General features: G+C 42.7%; 1 protein-coding gene across 1 annotated transcript in view; it reads right to left on the reverse strand.

Annotated features, from left to right (window-relative positions):
• LOC139417652 (pro-neuregulin-3, membrane-bound isoform-like) overlaps positions 1 to 26,803 on the reverse strand; it is a 366,421-nt gene that overhangs the window by 152,361 nt on the left and 187,257 nt on the right. The window contains exon 2 of the mRNA XM_071166848.1: positions 179 to 308. Coding sequence (XP_071022949.1) covers positions 179 to 308 — 130 coding nt within the window. The remainder of the gene's footprint in view (positions 1 to 178; positions 309 to 26,803) is intronic.

The raw sequence follows: 26,803 nt of genomic DNA on the forward strand, positions 1-26,803 counted from the left end.
AACACTTATCAGTCTATAACAGTAGACTCTCTCAATCTACCCACTCTAATGCCTCTTTCACACACACACACACACACACACACACACACACACACACACACACACACACACACACACACACACACACACACACACACACACACACACACACACACACACACACACACAGTCGCCGCACCTGCAGTGTTTGTGTGGTCCACTCAGCGTCTCGATGACGAAGCATTCTCCATCGTTCAAGCAGTAGGCCAGGTCCTTCTCGTGACATTGCTTGAAATGCTCTGAGACCAATGGAGGAATGGTGGGTGATGCTGCAGGGAAAATAGAGAGATGACAGGAAAGGGAGACCGAGAAAGAGAGAGAAAAAAGAAAGAGATAATGTTAGTAAAAAAAAACAAGGAACACACTTCATCAGTTCAAATTCACACGATAAGACATGTGTTTCCTATCCAAGACTGAGTCGTAAACGATCATGCACACCACGTGTCACAAATGCAATACATAGGACTCAACAAGGCACTCCAAGAAAATAACAAATCCTACAAACAAATTCCCCAGAAATGCCCAATAATGCCAAGCCGCGCTCTGCTGCAGCAGGAGTGGCCATGTTTGTGTTTTCCTATTTGCCTCCTCTGCAGGTTTCAGTAGAAGTGAAAGTGAACGTGCTGTAATACACTGTATGGAAAGTTAATACAAGGCCCAGAGTGTTTGCCCAGCTCCTGGTACATCACTGAGAGAAGATGAATGAGGAATGCTGATAATCTGATCTGCTGTGAATGTCTGCAGCGTTTGGAACTTGACTCCTCTCAATTATCAATAACACCAAGCTTGATGTACACAGAGCTTACGCTGTGGGGAGAATATCAACTTTGCCTAAGTGATGACAGTTCTATTAAAAAGCTAGGCCATGCCTCAATGGTCCTTCATACATGGAGAGTTAGCCTAGCTAAACTGGAGTTGAGCCGTGCTGTTGTGTTTTTCATTTTACGTATGCTGTTTATTATACAGTGACAGTACACATTAATCAACATTTCAGCTTACAAATCCATGTAAATGCGTTGGAGTTACGTAGCTAAGGAACCAATTTACATCTGTAGTCCTGCAAAGAGTTGTAAGTTAGCAGACCTAGGTTGAAATAGTATTTGTTTTCTTTCAATTACTTTCATTAAACTTGATTGAGCTTGTGTGGTGCAATATAACCAATGAATTATAACCTAAAGTGCAAATCCCACCCATATTTAGACAGCATTTGAAACAAAACAACTCCTGAGGATTTAGTTCATCACACCTGGGCCTGTATCCACAAAGCGTCTCATAGTAGAAAATGGATAATAAGTGCTGAGAATAGAGACATTTTACTCCTACTCTTATGGATAGAAAAAAAAGCTATGCATGAAGCCTCTTTAGTCAGAAGAATCCCACCTAGTCAACAGACATTTACGATACCTCATGAGCTGTCCTAATCAGTTAAGTGTTACCAGCAGGTGTCTTAATAGTAGAACATTGCAGCAAGTCAGTGGTTCCGGTGCCACATACAATTGCTTTGAAGTTATTTCTATATGATCATATTTCTACACTGAACAGAAATATAAATGCAACATGTAAAGTGTTGGTCCGATGTTTCATAAGCTGAAATAAAAGATCCCAGAAATGTCTTATAATGCACAAAAGCGTATTTCTCTCAAATTGTGTTACTCTGTTTGTGAGCATTTCTCATTGCCAAGATAATCCATCCACCTGACAGTTGTGGCATATCAAGAAGCTGATTAAACAGCATGATCATTGCACAGGTGCACTTTTTTTTCACAACCACAGGCCATGTGTATGGGCAAATGGTTTTAAGATGTCAGCATTCTGAACAGTGCCCCATTGTGGTATGGGCAGGCATAAGCTATGGACAACGAACATAATTGCATTTTATCCATGACAATTTGAATGCATTGAGATCCCGTGACGAGATCCTGAGGCCTAATGTCGTGCTACTCATCCGCTGCCATCAACTCATGTTTCAGCATGATAATGCATGGCCCCATGTCGCAAGGATCTGTACTCAATTTCTGGAAGCTGAAAATGTCCCAGTTCCTCAATGGCCTGCATACTCACCAGACATGTCACCGATTGAGCATGTTTGGGATGCTCTGGATTGACGTGTATGATAGCGTGTTCCAGTTCCCGCCAATATTCAGCAACTTCACACAAACATTGAAGGGACAACATTTCACAGGTGACAATCAACAGCCTGATCAGCTTCAATGTTAAGGAGATGTGCCACACTGCATGAGGCAAATGGTGCCTACACCAGATTTGTTATTTAACTAGGTAAGTCAGTTAAGAACAAATTATTATTTACAATGACAGCCTACCCCGGCCAAACCCTCCCGACGCTGGGCCAAATGTGCGCCACCATATGGACTCCCGATCACAGCTGGTTGTGATACAGCCCGGGATCGAACCCAGGTCTGTAGTGAAGCATCTAGCACTGCGATGACCGCTGCGCCACTCAGGATACTGACTGTTTTTTTAAAAGTATCTGTGACCAACGGATGCATGTCTGTATTCCCAGTAATGTGAAATCCGCAGATTAGGCCCCTATAAATGTATTTCATTTGACTGATTTCCTTATATGAACTGTAACTCAGTAAAATCTTTTAAATTGTTGCATGTTGCGTTTTTATTTTGTTCATTGTATTTATGCTCCATCCATAAATAATATAGACCTACATACAACAGTAGCCAAACTCTTGTGCTTTTGACAATGATTTAATGTGAAGCCTATTTCCCATGATATGACTAAAAACTTATGATATGACTAAACTAGACTAGGCTAATAAATAAACGTGTTTCTTTCGATTATTTAATTACCTACATCATGTTCTTTCAAGTTATTCATTTAGAGACCAACATCACGTTGTTAAAAATATATATCTATATTGGGCATGCAACATTATCGGCAAGTGACTTGATGCCTACCATGTTACAGTGATGTAGAGTTGTTAAACGGGGGTGGCTAGTGAGTGTGTTGTTATAACGGTAATATTGTAAAAATGCCGCTTTTAACGACCATCACAATTGGTTAAAAAAAGGTTAAGCATGCCAACATATTAGTTAAGAGTAGGCAAAGTGATCGTGTCGGGCGGAAATTATATCAAAGGTTTTACCATTACAACGTTTGATGTACAGTCACATTCACTGTGGTTGTCAGAAGTGTGCCATGTCGAGTTTACAACTGGTGATGCCTCATTGTGATTGGTTATTCCCCATCATTTGCAACAATGTCAATTAGTGTCATCGCTATATTTCCTTTGCGGTGCCTCAAACTGTCACGATTACCAGCTAAGATAAACTTTTATGAGTTGATTTTACTAATGGCTCAGAATTGTCTTATTCAGCTTATTCAACATCATGCTAAACCCGACTATGAGCTGGGAGTTTTTTGATGAGTTTCCGAGGGATCAGAAATACAATGAAGTCTAATTCTGCTGTTGTTCATAGAGGAAGGAGTAGAACGGAGTAGATTCAGAAAGGGCATTATTATATTCATTATCACTGAATAGAGCTCACAACGACAGCCAGCATGTACATAATGTCCATGTCCATTCTAATTTGTTCTTCTACAAGCAATGCTTTGGTGTTGCTCCAACATCATCCCTACAGTATAATGTCCCCTGGGCCTTGCCTGAGAGTCCTTCCCATTGGCTCTGGTGATGTTACACTTAGATTCCCTGGCGTAAAAATATATTTAATTTGGGGTTAAGAGCACTTCCCTTGCTGTGCCAGACTTTGAGAGGCACTCTTACTGGAGATGTTCCCCTCTGTGACAACACACCCAGTGAAACGAGCCTCAGTTCCTCTGGATGATATTGTCTGTGCATGCAGAGTCTCTCAACCAGAGGTCCACATCGTTAAGTAGCCAACATCCATGAAGCACACTGGAGAGCCTCTATTGTTTTAAACAGCCTAGACCTGATTTTAATGCTAGGCTTGTTGGCTGTTCAGCATCACAAACTGCCCAAAGATGATGGCAGTACAACAGCTATTTTCTCTTTTTGTAATGAATCATGGAGATGTCACGACTCTTCAAAAGAAAGTTGGGAATCGAAGGACAGATGACTTCATAAGGAGACAGCTGCCTGTCAATCTCAGAGGAACCCAGGTGACATCTAGACCAGTGTTTGCCAACTCCAGTACTCCAGTACCCCCAACAGTACACCTTTTTATTGAAACCCTGGACAAGCACACCTGATTCAACTTGTCAGCTAATCATCAAGCCCCCAATGAGATGAATGAGGTGTGTTTGTCCAGGGCGACAATGAAAATGTTTACTGTTGGGGGTACTGGAGGACCAGAGCTGGGAAACACTGATCTAGACTCATCTGAGGAGAGTCCCTCCCATCAGATCAATGCACCACTATTAGGTCATGGATAACACAGGATTCCACTCTCGTCCCCCCTCCCAGTGATAGGGTAAAACCAAAACGTGCACGTGGGGGGCAGGACCGAATTTGGGAAACCCTGCTGTATGGAACTGTGATAATGATTAAGGCATTGACACCCAGGGCTAAAACTATAGAGCTCCACTTCAGGGAGTTCCTCAGAGCACTCCAAACTGCAGAGATCGTTCTGTTTAGTCAGTATGTCAGCTCAGCGATTTGAGTGCTTGGTTTGAGATGGGTGTAGTGTTTCACTGCTCACATAGAGAGGTGATGTTGTGATGGCAGGGTGTGAAGAACACTTTAGGACATTGTGATTTCTAAGTTGAGAAATAGACCTTATGCTGTCTGTCGCATCCTTCAGTCTCGGTTTGTCTTTCTCTGAGAGTGTGTTTGTGTTGTGCAAGGAAGCGTTGGAGGAGGTTAAGGGATGAGATTCCCGTGGGCACCGTGGTAATAGCGTCCTTCAAAAGTGACATTCCCCCGATGCATTGCCTGGGAGTCTGACTGATAGTGAAGGTCGCTGAGTATCGATCGCCCAAGGAACAGAGAGTATGACGACAACACAGAACGAAGTGGGCCAAAAATGGGAAACAAGGGCTCCTGCTGTGAAATAGTTGTTATAGAAGGAATGCCCTGTACTGTCCTCTCAGTACTATATCTTTCTCTGTGGCACGCTAGTTAGCAATGCATATGACAAGCATTCCATTTACGTTTTAGTCATTTAACAGACACTCTTACCCAGAGCGACTTACAGGTGCATATAGTGTTAAGTGCCTTGCTCAAGGGCACATCGACTGATTTGTTTCATTTAGTCTGCTAAGGGATTCAAACCAGCGAGCTATCAATTACTGACCCAACGTTCTTAACCGCTAGGTTACCGCCCTACATCAGACGTTTCATTTTTAAAGCCTTTTTCATTTCAAAAAGGGGCGGGTTAGATGGATGTCCCCTGAGGGTACAGGAACAACCTGGAATAATTCTGCTGTAGGCTGTTTCTTGTTTGGTTTAGTGACAGTAGAACTGGCTGTGGTCTAAACCCCTTTCATAGCCCATGAATCCCAGTGTAGCAAGCATTTCATATCTCAAATTACACCATTAGCTGAATAGTAGTCTCAAGATAATGACTCAAATGTCCAAACTAATAATTAGCTTTTTCAAATTAAGGGGATCCAGTGCTCCCTCCACTGTTCTGTGGGATGTGTAGTAATCCGTTATAGTTATATTGTACTGTATGTTTCTCTAATGAATTGTTGGTATTTCTTACCATGTTAATTGTTGGTAATTCTTCTATGTTAATTGGTGATAAAGATGACCAAGATACCCATTTAATATGGAAAACTTCAAGTAAAATGTGTTTCTAATGAATGAGGACTGTAGCATCTATCAGCCCCATGACCAGTAGTCCACCCGGCTCACTTCAATTAAAAACTCACGTGCTAATGTGCCTGATGACATCATGATATTATACAGTTTTAGCTCAGATTGTAGCCTCTGTTCCACTGAGAAGAGTTGCCACTGACCTGCCCCACTCTGAGGTCATGCCAATCACTGAAGTCACACAGAGGCAAACACTTAGGGATCGAGAACAGCATGCACTGGGTGGGGGGAGGGACTTGTTTGTTTGTTATGTACGTTTTGTGCTCCTCTTTCACCCTCAATCCTTCCTGCTGTCATCCCTCGTTCCACCATTCACTACCTACTATCCTGTCCACCTCAAACTAGCCTCCCATTCAGACTAAGGGGGTCAATGGCAATTTCCTAGTACAAAAGGAAGGGCATCTCTCATCCCCTCTCTCCCCGGGCTACACTGAGTACGTGGCCCACTCTCTCCAGATTGGCCCCCAGTCTATTTATGCAGCCAATGATGGACAAAAGAACAGCAATCTCCCTAGCACAATGGTTAGGTCTATAGGTACTGAGAGGTGTGTGTGTGTGTGTGTGTGTGTGTGTGTGTGTGTGTGTGTGTGTGTGTGTGTGTGTGTGTGTGTGTGTGTGTGTGTGTGTGTGTGTGTGTGTGTGTGTGTGTGTGTGTGTGTGTGTGTGTGTGTGTGTGTGTGTGTGTGTGTGTGTGTGTGTGTGTGCGTGTGTGTGTGTGTGTGCGTGTGTGTGTGTGTGCGTGCGTGTGCGTGGGTGACACTGGTCAGCGGAGTATGGGGAATTAAATTACACAGAGGCAGTGCAAAGCCATGACTGCTGCAGCATGGCATATTTTCTGTCTATAGCATGACGTGTCTGACCAGGAATGCCTGGTTCACGCTGCACAGTGGGACCCTGAAAAACTATTACATGGAAGGAAATATACATTCAAACACACCTCCATATGCATTCACTGACTACACACCCCCACAGAGACACAGTCACATGCACATGCTTTCAGTGACATCTGGCAGGTAGGGATATTCTGACTGACTAATCTGTCTCTATCTGTCTTTCCAGTCTAGCCACAAAGCTGACCCCATATATCTCTCTCTTTGTTGCTCTCTCTCTCTCCCAGCCTACTGACGATACATCCACCTGCACAGCCACAGTTAAATGTCTTTTAGCTTTGTTCCATCCCTGTTCTCATCACTCATCACTCATCGACATTCATATAGCAGGCTTTTCTCTGCAATATCACATGTCAACAGTGCATTAGGTCCAGCCGTCGTAAATATGCCAAGAGCTCTTTAATACCTCTATCTACATGCTGACACCATGCACCTCTGGTCTCCTTTTATCTGGCAGAGTAGTCACACCTTGCTCACGCCATCAGGCCAAGGATTATAGAGGAGAGGGACAACACTGTCCTTCTATCAGGCCAAGGATTAGAAAGGAGAGGGACAACACTGTCCTTCCATCAGGCCAAGCATTAGAGAGGAGAGGGACAACACTGTCCTTCTATCAGGCCAAGGATTAGAGAGGAGAGGGACACCACTGTCCTTCCATCAGGCCAAGGATTAGAGAGGAGAGGGACAACACTGTCCTTCCATCAGGCCAATGATTATAGAGGAGAGGGACAACACTGTCCTTCCATCAGGCCAATGATTATAGAGGAGAGAGACAACACTGTCCTTCTATCATGCCAAGGATTATAGAGGAGAGGGACAACACTGCCCTTCCATCAGGCCAAGGATTATAGAGGAGAGAGACAACACTGTCCTTCCATCAGGCCAATGATTATAGAGGAGAGAGACAACACTGTCCTTCCATCAGGCCAATAATTATAGAGGAGAGGGACACCACTGTCCTTCTATCAGGCCAAGGATTATAGAGGAGTGGGACAACACTGTCCTTCCATCAGGCCAATGATTATAGAGGTGAGGGACAACACTGTCCTTCCATCAGGCCAATGATTATAGAGGAGAGAGACAACACTGTCCTTCCATCAGGCCAATAATTATAGAGGAGAGGGACACCACTGTCCTTCTATCAGGCCAAGGATTATAGAGGAGTGGGACAACACTGTCCTTCCATCAGGCCAATGATTATAGAGGTGAGGGACAACACTGTCCTTCCATCAGGCCAATGATTATAGAGGAGAGAGACAACACTGTCCTTCCATCAGGCCAATAATTATAGAGGAGAGGGACACCACTGTCCTTCTATCAGGCCAAGGATTATAGAGGAGTGGGACAACACTGTCCTTCCATCAGGCCAATGATTATAGAGGTGAGGGACAACACTGTCCTTCCATCAGGCCAATGATTATAGAGGAGAGAGACAACACTGTCCTTCTATCAGGCCAAGGATTATAGAGGAGTGGGACAACACTGTCCTTCCATCAGGCCAATGATTATAGAGGAGAGGGACAACACTGTCCTTCCATCAGGCCAATGATTATAGAGGAGAGAGACAACACTGTCCTTCTATCAGGCCAAGGATTATAGAGGAGTGGGACAACACTGTCCTTCCATCAGGCCAATGATTATAGAGGAGTGGGACAACACTGTCCTTTTATCACCTGGCTGCTTCCAGTCCACCTGACTGTGCTGCTGCTCCAGTTTCAACTGTTCTGCCTTATTATTATTCGACCATGCTGGTCATTTATGAACATTTGAACATCTTGACCATGTTCTGTTATAATCTCCACCCGGCACAGCCAGAAGAGGACTGGCCACCCCACATAGCCTGGTTCCTCTCTAGGTTTCTTCCTAGGTTTTGGCCTTTCTAGGGAGTTTTTCCTAGCCACCGTGCTTCTACACCTGCATTGCTTGCTGTTTGGGGTTTTAGGCTGGGTTTCTGTACAGCACTTTGAGATATCAGCTGATGTACGAAGGGCTATATAAATAAATTTGATTTGATTTGATTTGTATGTCACTGTATAGGCCAATGACGCCTTTCCTAATGATGCTGGGCTAATGATGTTTGTCCCAATTATGTTTGTCCAAATGATGCTGGAATCGGTCTCAGAAACACTGTTTGGTTGATCTGAAATAGTGGTCAGTTTGGGAGGTTGGATTTATGGATTGACTTAAATGTTTTTTCTTGTCCAAAGATCTTGTTTTGAGTGCAAAACCCCCTAAAGCAGAGGTGTCAACATCAACCAAAATCCTTTGAAATCGATTAAACCAATGGATGTTAAATCACATACTGTTATTCAAAAGGTCAAGAGGTCAAAAGCTAGTATGGGTCAAACATTGTTCGGAAAGTTGTCTTCATGATGCAAGAGCATAGTTTGAGCTGCACATAAGACTTGTTTCATCCTGTTCTGGGATTCAAACTAGCAGCCTTTCTGTGACCAGCCCAATTCTCTAACTGCTAGGCTACCTGCTGCCCTAAATGCATTTTACAGGGAGTTCAGAACCTCTGCTGCCACATGGAATTTAACAACTGTATATAAGTCAACCATCTCCATTGTAGCAGTACTGCAATGCTAATGTGTCCATTTCAGATGGTGTTACTCTGTTATTACATAACTCCAACATCTTGATAATGGCAACATGGGAGCAATTGACATTGGTGATGTTGACATTGCATTGGGGATATTGTTTAAACACACATTCTACTGAGATTCTGCAATCTAATGTTTTTATCAGCATAATAATTACTTGAGGAAGTTGTGTCAGCAGTCTGCCTGTCAATGTTCCTCTTCAGTAGCTTTAACCTGAATCACTTAGATCTACAATTGAAGGTCCAAGTGTTTTCACTGTATTCTACCCCACTATTGAATTACTGGACTCAGTATTTCAGACTGAAAGTCACCTTCCCCTGAGTGTTGGTGGAACTTACCTGTTTCTGATAGGCAAATGATCACCTGCTATGCATCTGGGTAATATTTAGTAGTAGCCTATACTGTAGTTGCACTTCAAACCCGGACAGACCTGGAGACCACTGATTTAATCAGAAATATTTAAATATGTGCATTAGCAATGGGATGAGGATAAAGAGTGGACATTTCAACCCATCAACCTTCTTCAACTGTGTTTTCAAAACAACAGAAACAAACCCAAGAGACTCCGACTCAACCTCAATCCCTAATCAGTGTTCTCAGATATCAGACAGAAGTCTCCTGATGATACATGTGAATGTGCCCTGCTGCATCGGGTCTAGTTGTTCTCCCCTAGATTATACAAAACAGAGCAAGGGAGGGAAGATTACTGGCCAATTGGATCAATAAGAGGGTCTTTGAAGATTTACAGGAAATCTAATCATCGATCTGCAGGGGGAAAGTAAGTGTGCAGTTCAAAGAGAGTCTGGGAATAGCAGTGTTAGTCTCCATCAGTAACGCCATGGTAAATTGCATTATGTAAGACTAACTGTTTGTAACGATTAATTTCACATTTTTTTGTCGTCTAATGTTATGAAACCATTTATAAATAATCAAAGCCACAAACACAGACAGGTAAACACTCACAAAGGGTGAACAGAACATTCATGAAAATGGCATTAGTGTCAAGCCTTTGTGTTGATTTTATAGCAAGATCTATGACAGAGCTAACTTTGAACATCCGAGAGAATGAGACAACCACCCTCTCCCTGGCTCCACTCTTCGCCCCTCTCTGAATTTCCTGATCGATTTGTCAGCTTCTGTTCTTTCCCCTGATATAACGAAACACAGTGTGACTTTGTTAATTAAGCTCTAGAGGAAGCTATTACTTCAGGGACAGGTTCAATTGTCCTCGCTCTGAAGCATCAGTGGCTCTGGGCTTATAATCATACTATCCAGCGAGAAAGAGAAGAGAGAGAGAGAGAGAGTGAGAGAGAACATAGAGAGAGAGAGAATGAGGAGAGAGGGAGAGAAAGAGGAGAGAGGGAGAGAAAGAGGAGAGAGGGAGAGAAGCAGACTGCTTGCATAACTGCAATTTACCCCCTCTCTGTCTTCCTCTTCCTGTTGAACATGTATTGTATAAGGACCTCATTGTACTTCATTTTCATCATCTTCTATTGTCAGCTATGAGACAGACTACTGATGGTCGCACCAAATTGCCCATTGATTAGACAACTTCATCTGGAACTTCTTTAAGTATAAAGGCATGTTCACATAGACAGAATGAACAAGATAGTACTGTAGGCTGGCAGAGCTTGGAGTATTGGCAGCTTTAGACAGACCATAAACGATACAAGGCTATAATATATATTTAAATAAATTTATTAGGCCCTAATCTATGGATTTCACATCACTGGCAATACATATATGCTGGTAGAGCGTCCCAAACATGCTCAATTTATGACATCTCTGGTGAGTATACAGGCCATAGATGAACTTGGACATTTTCAGCTTCCAGGACTTGTGTACAGATCCTTGCGACATGGACATGAGGTGTTCGTGGTGGATGGATAGCACGACAATGGGCCTCAGGATCTCGTCACAGTATCTCTGTGCATTCAAATTGCCATGGATAAAATGTAATTATGTTCATTATCCGTAGCTTATGCCTGCCCATACCATAACCCCACCGCCACCCACCACTCACTCACACGGCACCATACACATGGTCTGCGGTTGTGAGGCCAGTTGGACATGCTGCCAACTTCTCTAAAACGACATTGGAGGTGGCTTATGGTAGAGAAATGTACATTCAATTGTCGGGCAACACCTCTGGTTGACATTCCTGCAGTCAGCATGCCAATTGCACGCTCCCTCAAAACTTGAGACATCTGTGGCATTGTGTTGTGTGACAAAACCGCAGATTTTAGAGTGGCCTTTTATTGTCCCCAGCACAAGGTTCACCTGTGTAAGGATATGCCACGCCTGTCAGGTGGATGTATTATCTTGGCAAAGGAGAAATGCTCACTTTGTGCACAGCATTTGAGAGACATCAGCGTTTTGTGCGTATGGAAAAGGTCTGGGATCTTTTATTTCAGCTCACTTCACATGTTGCGTTTATATTTTTGTTCACTGTATGTACCCTCAGGGGAATTATCTTCACGAGATAAGCACAGGTCAGCTAGAACTGGCCTGCCCCTGCTCTGTCCAGATGCTCATCAGTTGTTGTGCTATGAGGAGTGGGGAGGAAGAGGGGGGTAATCGGAGTTCAGGTTTTATATTATACAATATCCCCCCTGACACATGGTCTGCGGCAAGCGAACTGAAGGCAGGACCAGAATGCTGATTGGGCATCAGAGGAGGAAGTGCAGCTGTGAGAATCATTTTTGATTGGACCATGATAGTAGGGCCCAGTTCTAAGGAGAAAAGGGGTAAGATATGACTGAATCAATGGGGTACGGGCCAGCCTGTGACTCAAACTGCTGATTGGTGGCAAGCCTATGAAGCAGAACGCTCAATGGAGAAAGCATGGGGGGGATGGGTGGACTCTGTTTAATAAGCTTGAACAGCATTATGAGTCAACAATCAAAAGGTCCAATATGCATGGAATCATTTTAGCATAAGCTTTTTCTCCAGGGCCGGAGATTCCATTATTTCCAATATGTGAATACAGCATAATGCATGTGAAGTCAAAGAAAACATGTAGTAAATGTGTTTCTTATGTGCCCAAAATGCCCTAGAAATGCAATGACACCGAGTCTCAAACCCAGCATGTAAATCAGTGGTCTTCAGCCTAAGAAAAGAAAATACAGCAACAATGTCTTGAGTGGAGTAAGTGGAATGGTATCAACATGGTTTCTATGTGTTTGATGCCATTCCATCTGCGCCGTTCCAGCCATTATTATGAGCCGTCCTCCCTTCAGCAGCTTCCACCGGTACCAGCACAGCGTCCTGCAGTCTTTCTACACAGCAGTCTTCAGCGGGTTCCATTAGGGCGGGGATTCTTTCTCAAATACAACCAGATTTCTAATAACAGGATATCTATTAGTATGAATCTAAAGCAGGAGACAAGTAAACATGAATAATATTTTCACACCGGGTAAAAAAATACAAAAAAATTTGTAAATATGATCAAACATACACAAATAAGAACAAGATAAGAATGACAGTATATAGAAAATAAATGAAATATATGTCTATATGAGTCTATGTGATTAGAGCGTGTGTTAAAGTTGGAGGGATAATTTAGCATCTGGTCTCCCTGGGGCGTGCTCTGTCTTTCTAGTGCTCCCTATAAGGTCGGCTGTATTTGTATTCAGGCCTTTATTGTAGGGCTTGGCAACTGTGAATGGAGAGCTCCATTTCTAAAGCAAATTGTTAGGGACTCTCAGGGTTGATGCCTCTTTGTGTATGGCTCGTTAGGGCTCTGGGAACACCAACACAGAGAAAGAAGTGAAATGCTGAACTTATAACAAGAATAGACCCTAATGTAACAATGCAGCTGAAGTGGCTGTTACAGAGACAGCAAAGCATTGTGAAAGCAATGCCCCAACACTCTTTTACCATGTCACAATATGACGAGATTCTTTCAGATATATCATATATCAAATGTTAACAGTTTCAATAATGACTGAAAGGTCAAATTGATGCCAGATCCTAAGTTGTCAAAACTATTATGAAGAGAAGATTATGCAGGCATTGAATGCCACTTTAAGTGGTGCTATATGAAGCCCTGGAGTTATTCCAGCACTACACTGATTGGCTCTTACATATAGGGGCCCACATCATCAGGCGGTGGGGGGATGTTAATAAATACAGTAGAGTAAAAAGCAACACAAATGGCACAGTAAAATGCAGCAGTAGAGAAAGATCCGGTTGTGTTGCCCCCTGCCTACATCACAAGGCTACAACACAGTGCTAGATCATACGGCGGTGTCTGGGGGCGTGGGTGAAGTCAAGAACACACACGCCCACAAGAGCGGCAGAGCATTTCTCTCTCACTCAAACGTCAACACCCAGGAGCACGCACACAGTGGCCTCACCTCACTTTCATGGCTGCTTGCACGTCCTCCCTTTCTCACTCCCTCTCACCCCCCCCCCCCTCTCTCTCTTTCCCTCCCTCCCTCCTACTCTCCCAGTATAATCTTGTTGCCAGTCAATTTCAGTGTATTCCCACATTAACTCATCCCCCTTTGTTGATGATGCTTAGCTCTTACCCCCACCCCCCTGTAATTTGTATCGCACAGCCCACTGATTAGCAGTGACAGAGCTGAAATTAGAGATCTCTCTCTCTCTATCTCTCTCTCTCTCTCTCTCTCTCTCTCTCCACTCTTAGAAAAATGGGTTCTGAAAGTAGAACCCTTTTTGGTTTCAGTGCAAAGGGTTCTACATGCAACCCGAAAGGGTTCTAAATGTAACCAATGGTTCCTCAAAGGGTTTTCCTATGGGGACAGCTGAAGAACCCGTTTATGTTCTAGCACTTTGTTTTCTAAGGGTGTATTTCTCTGTCTCTCTCTCTCTCTCCCTCTCTATCTCTGTCTCTCTCTCTAAAACAGTTTAATACACATCATAGACACAGTTGGAGGAGAGTAGGCAGAGAATTTCATCACACAAATGTTCTATAGTTTATGGTCAAATGGTTCGCTTTTCAGCTCTGTATCTTAGTTATTTGTGCTTATCTGTGTCCTTCTTTTCCAATTAGGTTTGTGGTTATTTTATTAGAAAACCAATTTTCACATCAGCCTATGAACTTAGCTCTGGCAAGATCTACACTTAGCTCTAAACAATAGGTGGCCAGCTACAACAGGTTAATGAGGTAAAGCTAAGTGTTTGGGGAATTAGGAAGATATTGAGTACATGTAATACAATTTGGGTGTAAATATATCTCCACTGAGTGGTTCCTCCATTAGACTAGCAGTCAGCTGCTTTACCAATACTCTAGTCCCGCTGATTATCAACCACAAAAAAATATATAAAATAAAACACTGTGATAGTATTACTGACATCATCCAGGAAACTCTGAACAGCCAATAAAATCACTCTCCTCTCTTTCTGCGCTTTTTTTCTCTGATTTAGTTTCTGTCCTTTCATTCTCCCTTCCTCATCTCCCTGTCACTGTCGGATGTGTGGTGTGACGTCAATGAATGTTGACACATCCAGCGACACATCTATAATTCATCTCCTTGTGTGGGGTGGCCCAGGCCACAAGGGACACACATCCTGCAAACTGTCTCCTGTAGACAGGTAGCAGGTAAAAGGCAAACAGAAAATCACAAGAGCGCATGAGTGCATAAGTACAGACACTCGTGTTCATCCATAAACCATCAAAACCTACACAACATGACCAAATGTATGTGGACACCTGCTCATCGGACATCTCATTCCAAAATCATGTGCATTAATATGGAGTTGAAAAACAGCCCCAGATCATTATTCCTCATCCACCAAACTTTACAGTTGGCACTATGCAAACCCAAATTTGTCTGTCAGACTCCCAGACGGTGAAGCGTGATTCATCACTCCAGAGAACGCATTTCTACTGCTCCAGAGTCCAATGGCGAAGAGCTTTACACAACTCCAGCCGACGCTTGGCATTGCGCATGGTGATCTTAGGCTTGTGTGCGGCTGCTCGATCATGGAAACCCATTTCATGAAGCTCCCGACAAACAGTTATTGTGCTGACATTGCTTCCAGAGGCAGTATGGAACTTGGTAGTGAGTGTTGCAACCGAGGACAGATGATTTCTATGCACTTCAGCACTCGCCAGCAGCTCTAGCAGGGCAGAAATTTGACTGACATGTTGGAAATGTGGCATTGTATGACGGTGCCACGTTGAAAGTCACTGAGCTCTTCAATAAGGCCATTCTACTGCCAATGTTTGTCTATGGAGATCGCATGGCTGTGTGCTTGATTTTATACACCTCTCAGCAATGGGTGTTGCTAAAATTGCCAAATCCATTCATGTGTAATCTTCTATAAATGTTATACCGCATATTTATGTTTTGATGCTGGGGAATTAAAAGAAAACATGTATGCATGTCGTCAAATGATATTAAAGAATACACTCAAACCTCAATGCATCCTCAAAGCATTGCTTGACAGCACACCTGATCATTTCAGAGCAAGCAGTTTAGCGACGTATAAAATCGTCCTGAAATTCCGCACCGACAAGCAAATAAATACACAGACATCAATTTATTATTCATTTTTTCTCCCTGGTGTAAGAGAGACATCATTTTTCTTGCGGTGTGCATTCCTCCTCTCATATAATCGCATATCATGCCTTTCAGTGCATCTGATTTCTGGGGAGAGTTTCCAATCCCCACCTCTCCCCCACCACCAGTGCTGCTCACCGCGCCAAATGAAATAGATCAAATGTTTACTGAAAGTGTTGATTGCTTGCCAGGAGAGGGAAGACAATCTCCTGATCGACAAACAGAGTAGTATGGATTAGAGATGAATGGGAAAACTAAATCAAGAATATGAGAACTCCACACTGTTCACAGTAGCTCCTATCAATGGGAAAATGCTGCAACTACAGTAGTGATACTTGAGCTCCGGGAACACTTCTATGGCGGTAAATAAATGTGCTTACGCAAAAAAGGGTTTTTACATTTCCTTAGCTGCCAAGAAGCACATCAAAAGTAGCCAGTGTCCTTATTGACACCACGGCAAAGTGTAATCTGGTTTGATCTGTAACATCTACATTATGGTTATGACTATCATACAGCTCACACATGAGGCATCTCATGTCAATATTAGTTATTTATGACCATAATAGGTCTATTTCGAACATCAACGTTCAATGCATTTCCCCATGTAGATATTCATCTTAACTTACACACGTCTCCAATATCACTTGAGATTTTTCCCACCATGTTGTCTCCACTAATCATGAGTAAGCTATTCATGCCTCGAGTCATCTCTCAAGCTCCTGGAGCCAGGACACTCACACTGTCAGACAGGGAAACATAATCAATCTCTCCTTCACCCCCCTATTTCCCCTCCTCCCATCCCCCCTAGTGTTACCGAGAAGAGCTGACTCGCTCGACCTTCCCAACAACCTCTACTCCCCATGTTACACTGTTGCAAGGATGCAAGAAGATACCAGAGCTATTTAATCCCATCACAAACACACCCACATGCATGCACACACACACACGCCCTTGCCTGGGCGTGTATAGGTAAGCTTCATTAAGTGTGTGTAGTGTCTGAAATGCACAAGTCTTTCTGGCCATTGTTAGTGTCCACTAACGATGGCCAGTGGACGTACAGTGCCCTCTGTAATTACTGTGACACTGCAGCATTGTTTCTTATTTTGGCTCTATACTCCAAAAGTTAGAATTAGAAAAACAATGACTATGAGGTTAACGTGCAGACTGTCAGCTTTAAGCTGAGGCTATTTTCATCCATCTCAGGTGAACCGTTTAGAAATTACAGCACTTTGTGTACATAGTCCCCCCATCTTAAGGGACCAAATGTAACAAATTCACTTATATGTGTCGAAGTAAAAAGTGAAGTATTTGGTCCCATGTTCATGGCGTGCAATGACTACATGAAGCTTGTGACTCTACAAATGTGCCGGTTGCATTTGGTGTTAATGAATAATGATAGGTAAAGTAAGTTACAGAGGATAGCATGTCTTGGGGCTATGATATTTGCGCGTCTGTAACTCTCTCACTCGTAATTATTCACGATTCATTCCAGATTTTGCGTAATCACGTTCATGTCCACGTTCATGTAGATGTCTTCAGAGACGTATTACATTCTTATCTACACTAAAAGTCACCTGAAACAACCAACACAAAGAGCAAATGCATCCAACAAATGTGTGGAGTCACAAGCTTGAAGTAGTCATTGCGTGCTATATTTTTTTCAACTTTAATTCATATATAAGTGATGTTGTCCCAATATTCCTAAAATGGGGGTGATTAAGTACAACAAGTGCTGTAACTTGTAAACAGTTCACCCTACGTGGATGAAAATACCCTCAACTTAAAGCTGACAGTCTGCACTATAACCTTATAGTCAGTGTATGATTTAAATCCAACATTTTTGAGCATTGAGCCAAAAGAAGAAAAATGCTTCACTCTTCAATAATTACAGAGGGCACTGTATATATTATACATTTGAAGTAAATAATGTACACGGTGTACATTATAGCACATGTGTGTTTTTGTGTGCGAGAGAGACAGACTCAGAGGTGGGGAGATATTTTCCTCCATTCCTCCCATAATGGCTGTTCTCCCCCTGTCCTCTTTGCAGAATCTCACATCAAAGACTGCCTCCCCCGGAGCACTGGCTCCGCTTCCCATAATGCATCAGTCAGAGAACACATACCACAGTTTGTTTTACAGCCTGGCTGTTTCAGGGAGAATACAGCACCACTATAAATATACCTGCCCATGGACATAGCAATATATTTGACAGTCGCAATAAACAACTGTAAATGTAAGAAAGGCTAAACCCATGGCTATAGTAGGTACAGGAATATCTGTATATACCTCGCTTGGAAGGTGTTATATAGTACAGGAGGGTATCCAGACCATATATAATAGCTGTTATAAAGTTATCACACATACATTACGTGAGGAGTCTGCTTTTCTCTATCATTTTTACAAACCATTCCCTTTATGGACAGTTGATCCCACAAACAAGTTATTTCCCTGGAAGAAACCAATAAAATAGTGTCCTTGTATTGGGGACATGAAGCTGATGTCTAGATTCACCTCTGAATCAATAGAGCAAGTACATTATCACAAGGCTTTACTCCAATAACGTACACTATAGAAGTACAACATTTGGTTAGCCTGCTAGCAGTTCTTTAAGCGGATAGCTCTTTGAGATGATTCATATCCCTTCCTAGGCCACATGACCTCTCGCTAACTCCCTCTGACCGTCTTCTCCTCTTTCCCGTCAGCCTGTTTAGTCCATCGAAAAAAGTCAACAGCTCTACTTTTAACCTGAAGGCTTTCTGCTGAGGATCCGTGCCACTTACTTGAGTTGACAAAAACAAATTGAATAATAATCATCATAATAATAATAGTAATAATACATGGGACTAACAGTATATAGCGCTTTTCAAGGACCCAAAGTTGCATAATTTTTTATTTATTTTTAAATGTACCAATCCTTTTAATTTTCCTCTGCTTGAGCGGCAGACGCCTTAAAGTGTCTGTGTCCGACATGTTGAAGGAAAAAGCAGGGAGATCTGGTCCTCCCGAGTGGCGCAGCGGTCTAAGGCACCGCATCGCAGTGCTATAGGCATCACTACAGACCCGGGTTTGATCCCGGGCTGTATCACAACCGGACGTTATTGGGAGTCACATAGGGAGGGCGTCGCACAATTGTCCCAGCGTCGTCCAGGTTAGGGGAGGGTTTGGCCCAGCGTCGTCAGGGTTAGGGGAGGGTTTGGCCCAGCGTCGTCCAGGTTAGCGGAGGGTTTGGCCCAGCGTCGTCAGGGTTAGGGAAGGGTTTGGCCCAGCGTCGTCCAGGTTAGGGGAGGATTTGGCCCAGCGTCGGGAGGGTTAGTGGAGGGTTTGGCCCAGCGCCGTCAGGGTTAGGGGAGGGTTTGGCAGAGCGTCGGGAGGGTTTGGCCGGGGGGACTTTACTTGGCTCATTGTGCTCTAGCAACTCCTTGTGGCGGGCCGGGCGCCTGCCGGCTGACCTCGGTCATCAGTTACACATTGGTGCGGGTGGCTTACAGGTTAAGTGGGCGGGTGTTAAGAAACGCAGTTTGGCGGGTCATGTTTCGGTAGACGCATGACTCGACCTTCGTCTCCTGTTGGAGAGTTGCAGCGATGAGACAAGATCAAAATTGGGGAGAAAAAGCAGGGAGGTCTTGACAGTCTCTCAGAGACACATCTGTGTGTGATGAGCCTGACATATGCAAGGGGGAGATGGGCAGACCAACAGGCCAGAATTAGGCAGACCAACGGGCCTGAAACAGTCAGACCAACAGGCCTGAAACAGTCAGACCAACAGGCCTGAAATGGGCAGACCAACGGGCCTGAAACAGTCATACCAATAAGCTTGAAACAATCAGACCAACAGGCCTGAAACATTCAGACCAACAGGCCTGAAAGAGTCACACCAACAGGGCTGAAATTGGCAGACCAACAGGCCTGAAACAGTCAGACCAACAGGCCTGAAATGGGCAGAGGCGAAGTCAATGGTCATCAGCAGGAGAAATGGGTGAATGAATCATGTGGATCAGAACTTTCTTCCTGTAGCCATCTCCAAAAAACTACATGTGCAACTGTGCCTGAAGCCAAGATCAATGAAAGCTGTGGGATTATGATTATTGTTTTCCCTCAGTTAGTCAGTCAGTCATCCGTCTATCCTGGCCTGCATACACAGGAACTCTCCATCACTTTATAATTCACTTACCAGCCTCCATTCCAATAATTGCATTAGATTGGAACGTTATATATCTTTGAAATCTTTGTGAAATGTTGCTGGTGGGATTTTGAGCCAGATGTGTTTAGCACTACCCTGCTCTCTCTCACTCCGCTTCCTACCATCTCAGTTCATTCAGTCCAATCTGCCACATGTGATAGGTGTCCCTGCTTTCCCAGCAGTACAGCTCAGTTAAGGATATGCAGCTAAGCTCTTGTGGCTGAGGAGACAATGCTGATTCCATCATACTCACACATAATAATGATATTCTCAGTTCCCATTCCATAAATGGACATACATGCAGCGATGCTAATCTCAACATGCCACCTATTTATTCATGTACACTGTAGATATGTATGTGAATATGGGAAAATGGCTAGCATCAGCAGCTTAAGAGGTGTGCCTCTGGCTACACTATTTTATATTATGTAAAGTATCATGTAAAACCTTGCCCATACATAACACATCCTTGAATTATTCATTTTGGCTACATATACCTTGTTTTCATGGCACTGACAGACTTCAACAACAGAGCAGTGTATTTGGCTCAATGTTGGATGGACCTGAGTCTCTAGGGATTTGGCTCATTTACTTCAAATGTCACTGGAAACAGTTATCTTTTATTCAATATAGATGGGAGTGGGATTTATAGTTTGGACGCTATTCATGTTTTCAGAGGAACCAAATTGAGAGTTAACATTTTTGTGAAAAATAATCTCTTGAAGCAGCCGTGCTATGTGAACTAGGCTCCTTGTTATTCTTACCACACACGGCCCTAACCATAATTAGTTTCCCACTGGGGACAGACGTCATTTCAATGTCTAGTTTTGATTTACATTTTATTGACAATGTGAAATCAACAAAAAAAAAGAATTGGATCAGCATATCATTGTATTTTATGTTATTTTAGGCTAAATTCCCTTACGTTGATTTTGTTTTTCAAATCCAATCATTTTTCCAAATTGATTCAACGTCATCACAACCCGTTTTTGTACAGTGAGTTGTGAGTCAGTGGATCTCCTTACCCAAGCGAAACACTGCTTATCTCCGAATAAAGATCTGAATCTAACCATCAATTAAATATTTACTCACTGTGGGTGGGCTAGGAAGGAGCTGCAAAGCAAGCATAAACTATTCACATGAAGCACGCGTGTCTGTATGTGTGCACATGTGCGTTTCAAAGTTTAGTTATGTGATGTTTTGTGAGGGAAAAATGACGTATTTACCTGATTTGTTTGATATTAATAGTCAAATTATATACTAACAAATAGTAAGTCATTTCTGTCCTACTAATGCAGTGTTTTTGTAAAGGGAGCATCTCCACTCTAGCTCCCTGCAGCTAATCTGAGCGTAAGGTCAAGTACACTGGTTTTACTAGAGATAGTTTAGGAGTAGAACAATCCTTCCTTATTTCCAAATCATCCTTGCATCTGGGAGACTAAGCCGGGTTGGGGATTAAAACAGTACCAGGTCCAGAAAACCACAAGATGAAGCCGAGGTGACTTATGATGCCCCCTGATCTGCATAGGAGGAGTGGAACCAGCCATGACTAAGCATTTTATGTCTGCCATATCAGAACTAGGACTCCCCTGTAAGGTTAAGCTCTCGGTAACACACACTTCAGCGTGTGAGGTCGACCAGCTTCATTATTGCAATAATTAATCGATGCTAAATAAAGATTGATTGTTTGATTGATTGTCCAAGTCTCTCTCAGTATACATGAATTTCCACGACAGTTTCCTCACAGAGCTACTTATTTTGTTAGTTCAAAACACTTTGTGAGATCGCAATACAGTACATGCTTCTAGAAGCGTGTCATTTACCTTCTTTAGATAATTTATGAATTATACATGAAAGTATATAGTTAAGTAAGCATCAACACACTGTGACAACGTAGAGTACAACACAAACAATAGAAGTACCCTTAAACCAAAGATGTACTCATGCTGGTGAAGACAGTGATAGGTCTTAAAGACTCCTCCGAAGTCTGGGATGCCTGTTCAACACGATTAGGCTAGAGAATTCTTAAGGAGATCAAATGTAATTAGGTAAATCTTGACATAGTGGTATGATGAATAATTTGGACAGCAGATTAAGATTTTAGTGATCTCCATGGCAATATTGCATCCTGGTAGAAACTCAATCATACACATCCTCATGCAGAAGCACATATATTCAAAAGTGGGGAAAGTATTGGGCTATTGTCAGAGTGAAAACATATTGTATTGTTTAGTCCTTTAAACACTAAGTCCTCCTTAGTGTTAAGAAAGCAGGAAAGGTAATTTAACCTTGATCGATTGGGAAATAAATACGACCAGAATTGCTCAGTTGCAATGAAGGAGAAGAGGGAATGAGACAAACAATCAAGATTAGAAAAATGAGGCCATAGAAAATGACAGAGGAAGACAGATGAATGGAGAGAGAGGGAGTTAGGGAGTGAAATTGAAAGGAGTAGAGTATAATGTCTGTCTTATTGCAGAATGTCAGGCTCACTTCTAGTTATCCCATTTACACTTGGTGGGATTACAGTGACGGAAAAGAATATGCCACTGGATAACTGTGCCTTGTTCAGAGCTCTATTTTTAGAGGTTTTGGAAAAACAGAATGGCATCGAACGCAGCCGAACTGCAGCCACAACCATCTGTGGACATACTGATCCATGTTGGGGAGTCAACTGACCACAGAGGCAAGGCCCTGGGCCTGTGTCAAGATGTACTGCTTAAAACATCTATAAACCCAGACTATGGATTATACATATACGTCTTTGAGCAGCACTGTGTATGCAGGTACATGTAACTGCCAAAATAAAGGAAACACCAACATAAAGTGTCTTAATAGGACATTGGGCCACCAGAACAGCTTCAATGCACCTTGGCATAGATTCTACAAGTGTCTGGAACTCTATCGGAGAACCATTCTTCCACGAGAAATTCCATCATTTGGTGTTTTGTTGATGGTGGTGGTTGAAAACGCTGTCTCAGGTGCCGCCGTTGAAATCTAGTGACTGAGATGGCCACGACATATGATTTACATTGTTTTCATACTCATCAAACCATTCACTGACCGCTCGTGCCCTGTGGATGGGGCCATTGTTGCCAAAATAACGGCCATGATGGGATGTTAATTGCTTAATAAAATCAGGAGCCACACCTTTGTGGAAGCACCTGCTTTTAATGTACTTTGTATCCCTAATTTCCTCAAGTGTTTCCTTTATTCTGACTCTATTGGTTACACAGACTTGTGGCCTCCCATCCTATTTTAACCACGTCTCAGTAATGACCAACACATCTGGATTGGAGCTGTGAACCCACACTTTCAACTGATCCATTTTAGGTAATAAGCTTCTAGTGTTAACGTGCAGATAACCCAGGCTTTTACGAGAGCAGAAATCAGTGAAGCAGATATCAGAGCACAAGTCAGAATTGGGGCTAGCAACTGTAGATGGGCCAGGGTGTACATGCACATTTCCAGATACCATCAACAGTAATACAATCAAGGCACAGCACAGGACAGGGAGAGCTCTGCAGTGCTGATTTATGACATCTGAATGTGCATCAGATGACAACAAGATCATATTGTACAGCAATTTCATCAGATAACATGAATACAAAGCCAGTGAGAGGTGGTTAAGGAACAGTGTTTTGAATGCTGATGTTAACCTTTCCGCTTATAACCTTTTTCGACAAGACAGATCTTCCAAAGGTGGGGGAGGGGCAATCTTCACCAAGGATCACCTTCAGTGCTCGGTTGTCTCCACCAAGTCTGTCCCCAACCAATTTGATTTGCTGGTTTTAAGCATTAACCTTTCAAATAGCTCTTCGTGGACTGTTGCTGTGTGCTATCGTCCTCTATCAGCACCGGCCTCTACCCTACCTGCCCAAAACTCTCTCCTGGACCCTTACACTAAGTCACAATTTGTCCTGCTAGGTGACCTAAACTGGGACATGCTTAAATTAATGGGGGACTCCCTAAATCTTTCTCATATTATCACCAATCCCACAAGGTAGGACTCCAAACACCCAGAAAAGGCTACTCTCCTTGAGTTTATCCTCACAAATAATCCTGACAGGTATCAGTCTGGTGTTTTCTGTAATGACCTTAGTGATCACTGTTTTACAGCCTATGTTCTTAATGGCTGCTCAGTGAAAAGACCTGTCCTGATTTGACATAGAAGCTTGCTAAAAAACTTTCATGAGCAAGTCTTCCTTCATAAACTGGCATCTGTAAAATGGTATAGAATCAGCTTGATACCCTCTGTCGAAGACACTTGGACTGTCTTTTTTGATATTTTCAGTGGTATTGTTAACAAACACGCCCCCATAAAGAAAATGAGAATTAGAAACAGGTTCAACCCTTGGTTCGACCGTGATCTTGCAGAGTTATTCCACCTTAAGAATTGGATTTGTCGAAAGGCTCAGCACACGTATGCTTAAGCTGACTGGCTATCGTTCATTCAAATGACAAATAACTGCACTCAGGCTATCCGGAAGGCCAAAGTTAGTTACTTTAAGGAGCAGTTCTCTCTCTGTGGGTCTAACTCCAAGAAGTTCTGGAAAACAGTTTAAGACCTGGAGAATAAACCCTCCTCCTCACAGCTGCCTATGTCCCTTAATGTTGATGATGTGGTTGTTACTGACAAGAAGCACATGGCTGAGCTCTTTAATCACCACTTCATTAAGTCAGGATTCCTATTTGACTCAGCTGTGCCTCCTTGCCCGTACAATATATCCTCATCTCCCACCCCTCTAATGTGACTATCCCCGATGCTTCTCCCTCTTTTTCCCCTACCCCACTTCAAAGTTTCCCTGCAGGCAGTCACTGAGTCCGAGGTGCTAAATGAGCTCCTTAAACTTGACCCAAAAAAAAACATCTGGGTCAGATAGTTTAGACCCTTTCTTCTTTAAGGTTGCTCCCCCTATTGTCGCCAAGCCTATCTCCAACCTTTTAAACCTGCCTCTCCTTCTGGGAGGTTCCCATTGCTTGGAAGGCAGCCACAGTTTGTCCTTTATTTAAAGGAGGAGATCAAGCTGATCCTAACTGTTATAGGCCTATTTCTATTTTGCCCTGTTTATAAAAAGTGTTGGAAAAACTTGTCAATAATCAACTGACTGGCTTTCTTGACGTCTATAGTATTCTGCAATCTGGTTTCCGCTCAAGTTATGGATTTGTCACTGCAACCTTAAAAGTCCTCAATGATGTCACCATTTCCCTTGATTCTAAGCAATATTGTTCTGCTATTTTTATTGACTTGGCAAAAGCTTTTGATAAGGTAGACCATTCCATTCTTGTGGGCCGGCTATGGAGTATTGTTGTCTCTAAGGGGTCTTTGGCCTGGTGTGCTAACTACCTCTCTCAGTGTATAAAGTCAGAAAATCTGCTGTCTCAGCCACTGCCTGTCACTAAGGCTCAATCCTAGGCTCCACGCTCTTCTCAATTTACATCAACAACATAGCTCAGGCAGTAGGAAGCTCTCTCATCCATTTATATGCTAGATGTTCTTTACCATTCGACCATCAGATTTGCCACCAATGCTCCTTATAGGACACATCACTACACTCTATACTCCTCTGTAAATTGGTCATCTCTGTATACCCACTGGTTGACCCACTGGTTGATGCTTATTTATAAAAACCCTCTTAGGCCTCACTCCCCCCTATCTGAGATATCTACTCCAGCCCTCATCCTCATACAACACCCGTTCTGCCAGTCACATTCTGTTAAAGGTCCCCTTTAAGCACACACATCCCTAGGTCGCTTCTCTTTTCAGTTCGCTGCAGCTATCGAGTGGAACAAGCTGCAACAAACAATTAAACTGGACAGTTTTATCTCAATCGGTTCATTCAAAGACTCAATCATAGACACTCTTACCGACAGTTGTGGCTGCTTTGTGTGATGTATTGTTGTTTCTACCTTCTTGCCTTTTGTGCTGTTGACTGTGCCCAATCATGTTTGTATCATGTTTCTGCTACCATGTTGTGTTGCTACCATGTTGTTATGTTGTGTTGCTACCATGCTGTGTTGTCATGTGTTGCTGCCTTACTATGTTGTTGTCTCTCTTTATGTAGTGTTGTGTTGTCTCTCTTGTTGTGATGTGTGTATTGTCCTATATTTATTTATTTATTTTAGTCCCAGACCCCAGTCCCCGCAGGAGGCCTTTTGCCTTTTGGTCGGCCGTCATTGTAAATAAGAATTTGTTCTTAACTGATTTGCCTAGTTAAATAAAGGTTAAATAAAATATAATTAAAAATGCTGGCAGTTACCTGTATCTGATTCATGTTTACCACACTCACCCAGAACTCTGGGCAAGGAGAATAAGAATAAATAGTCACACTACCCTAGTCCACACTCTGCACATGTGATTCACATTGCTTAGTAAAAGCCAAAGAGCTTGTCGAACCAATTAACCTCTAAAAGTCAAAGGCTTGGGGGGCCGGGTTCTATTGTTTTAAGATGGCCATACCATGGATCTTCAAAAACATTTTTAGAATAAAATAATACATGCAAACACATATCCAGTATATATATATATATATATATATATATATATATATATATATATATATATATATATATATATATATATATATAAATATACAGTGGGGAGAACAAGTATTTGATACACTGCTGATTTTGCAGGTTTTCCTACTTACAAAGCATGTAGAGGTCTAATTATTATCATAGGTACACTTCAACTGTGAGAGACGGAATCTAAAACAAATATCCAGAAAATCACATTGTATGATTTTTAAGTAATTAATTAGAATTTTATTGCATGACATAAGTATTTGAT

The sequence above is a fragment of the Oncorhynchus clarkii genome, chromosome 1 (genome assembly GCF_045791955.1).
Source record: "Oncorhynchus clarkii lewisi isolate Uvic-CL-2024 chromosome 1, UVic_Ocla_1.0, whole genome shotgun sequence".
Taxonomy (NCBI): Eukaryota; Metazoa; Chordata; class Actinopteri; order Salmoniformes; family Salmonidae; genus Oncorhynchus; species Oncorhynchus clarkii.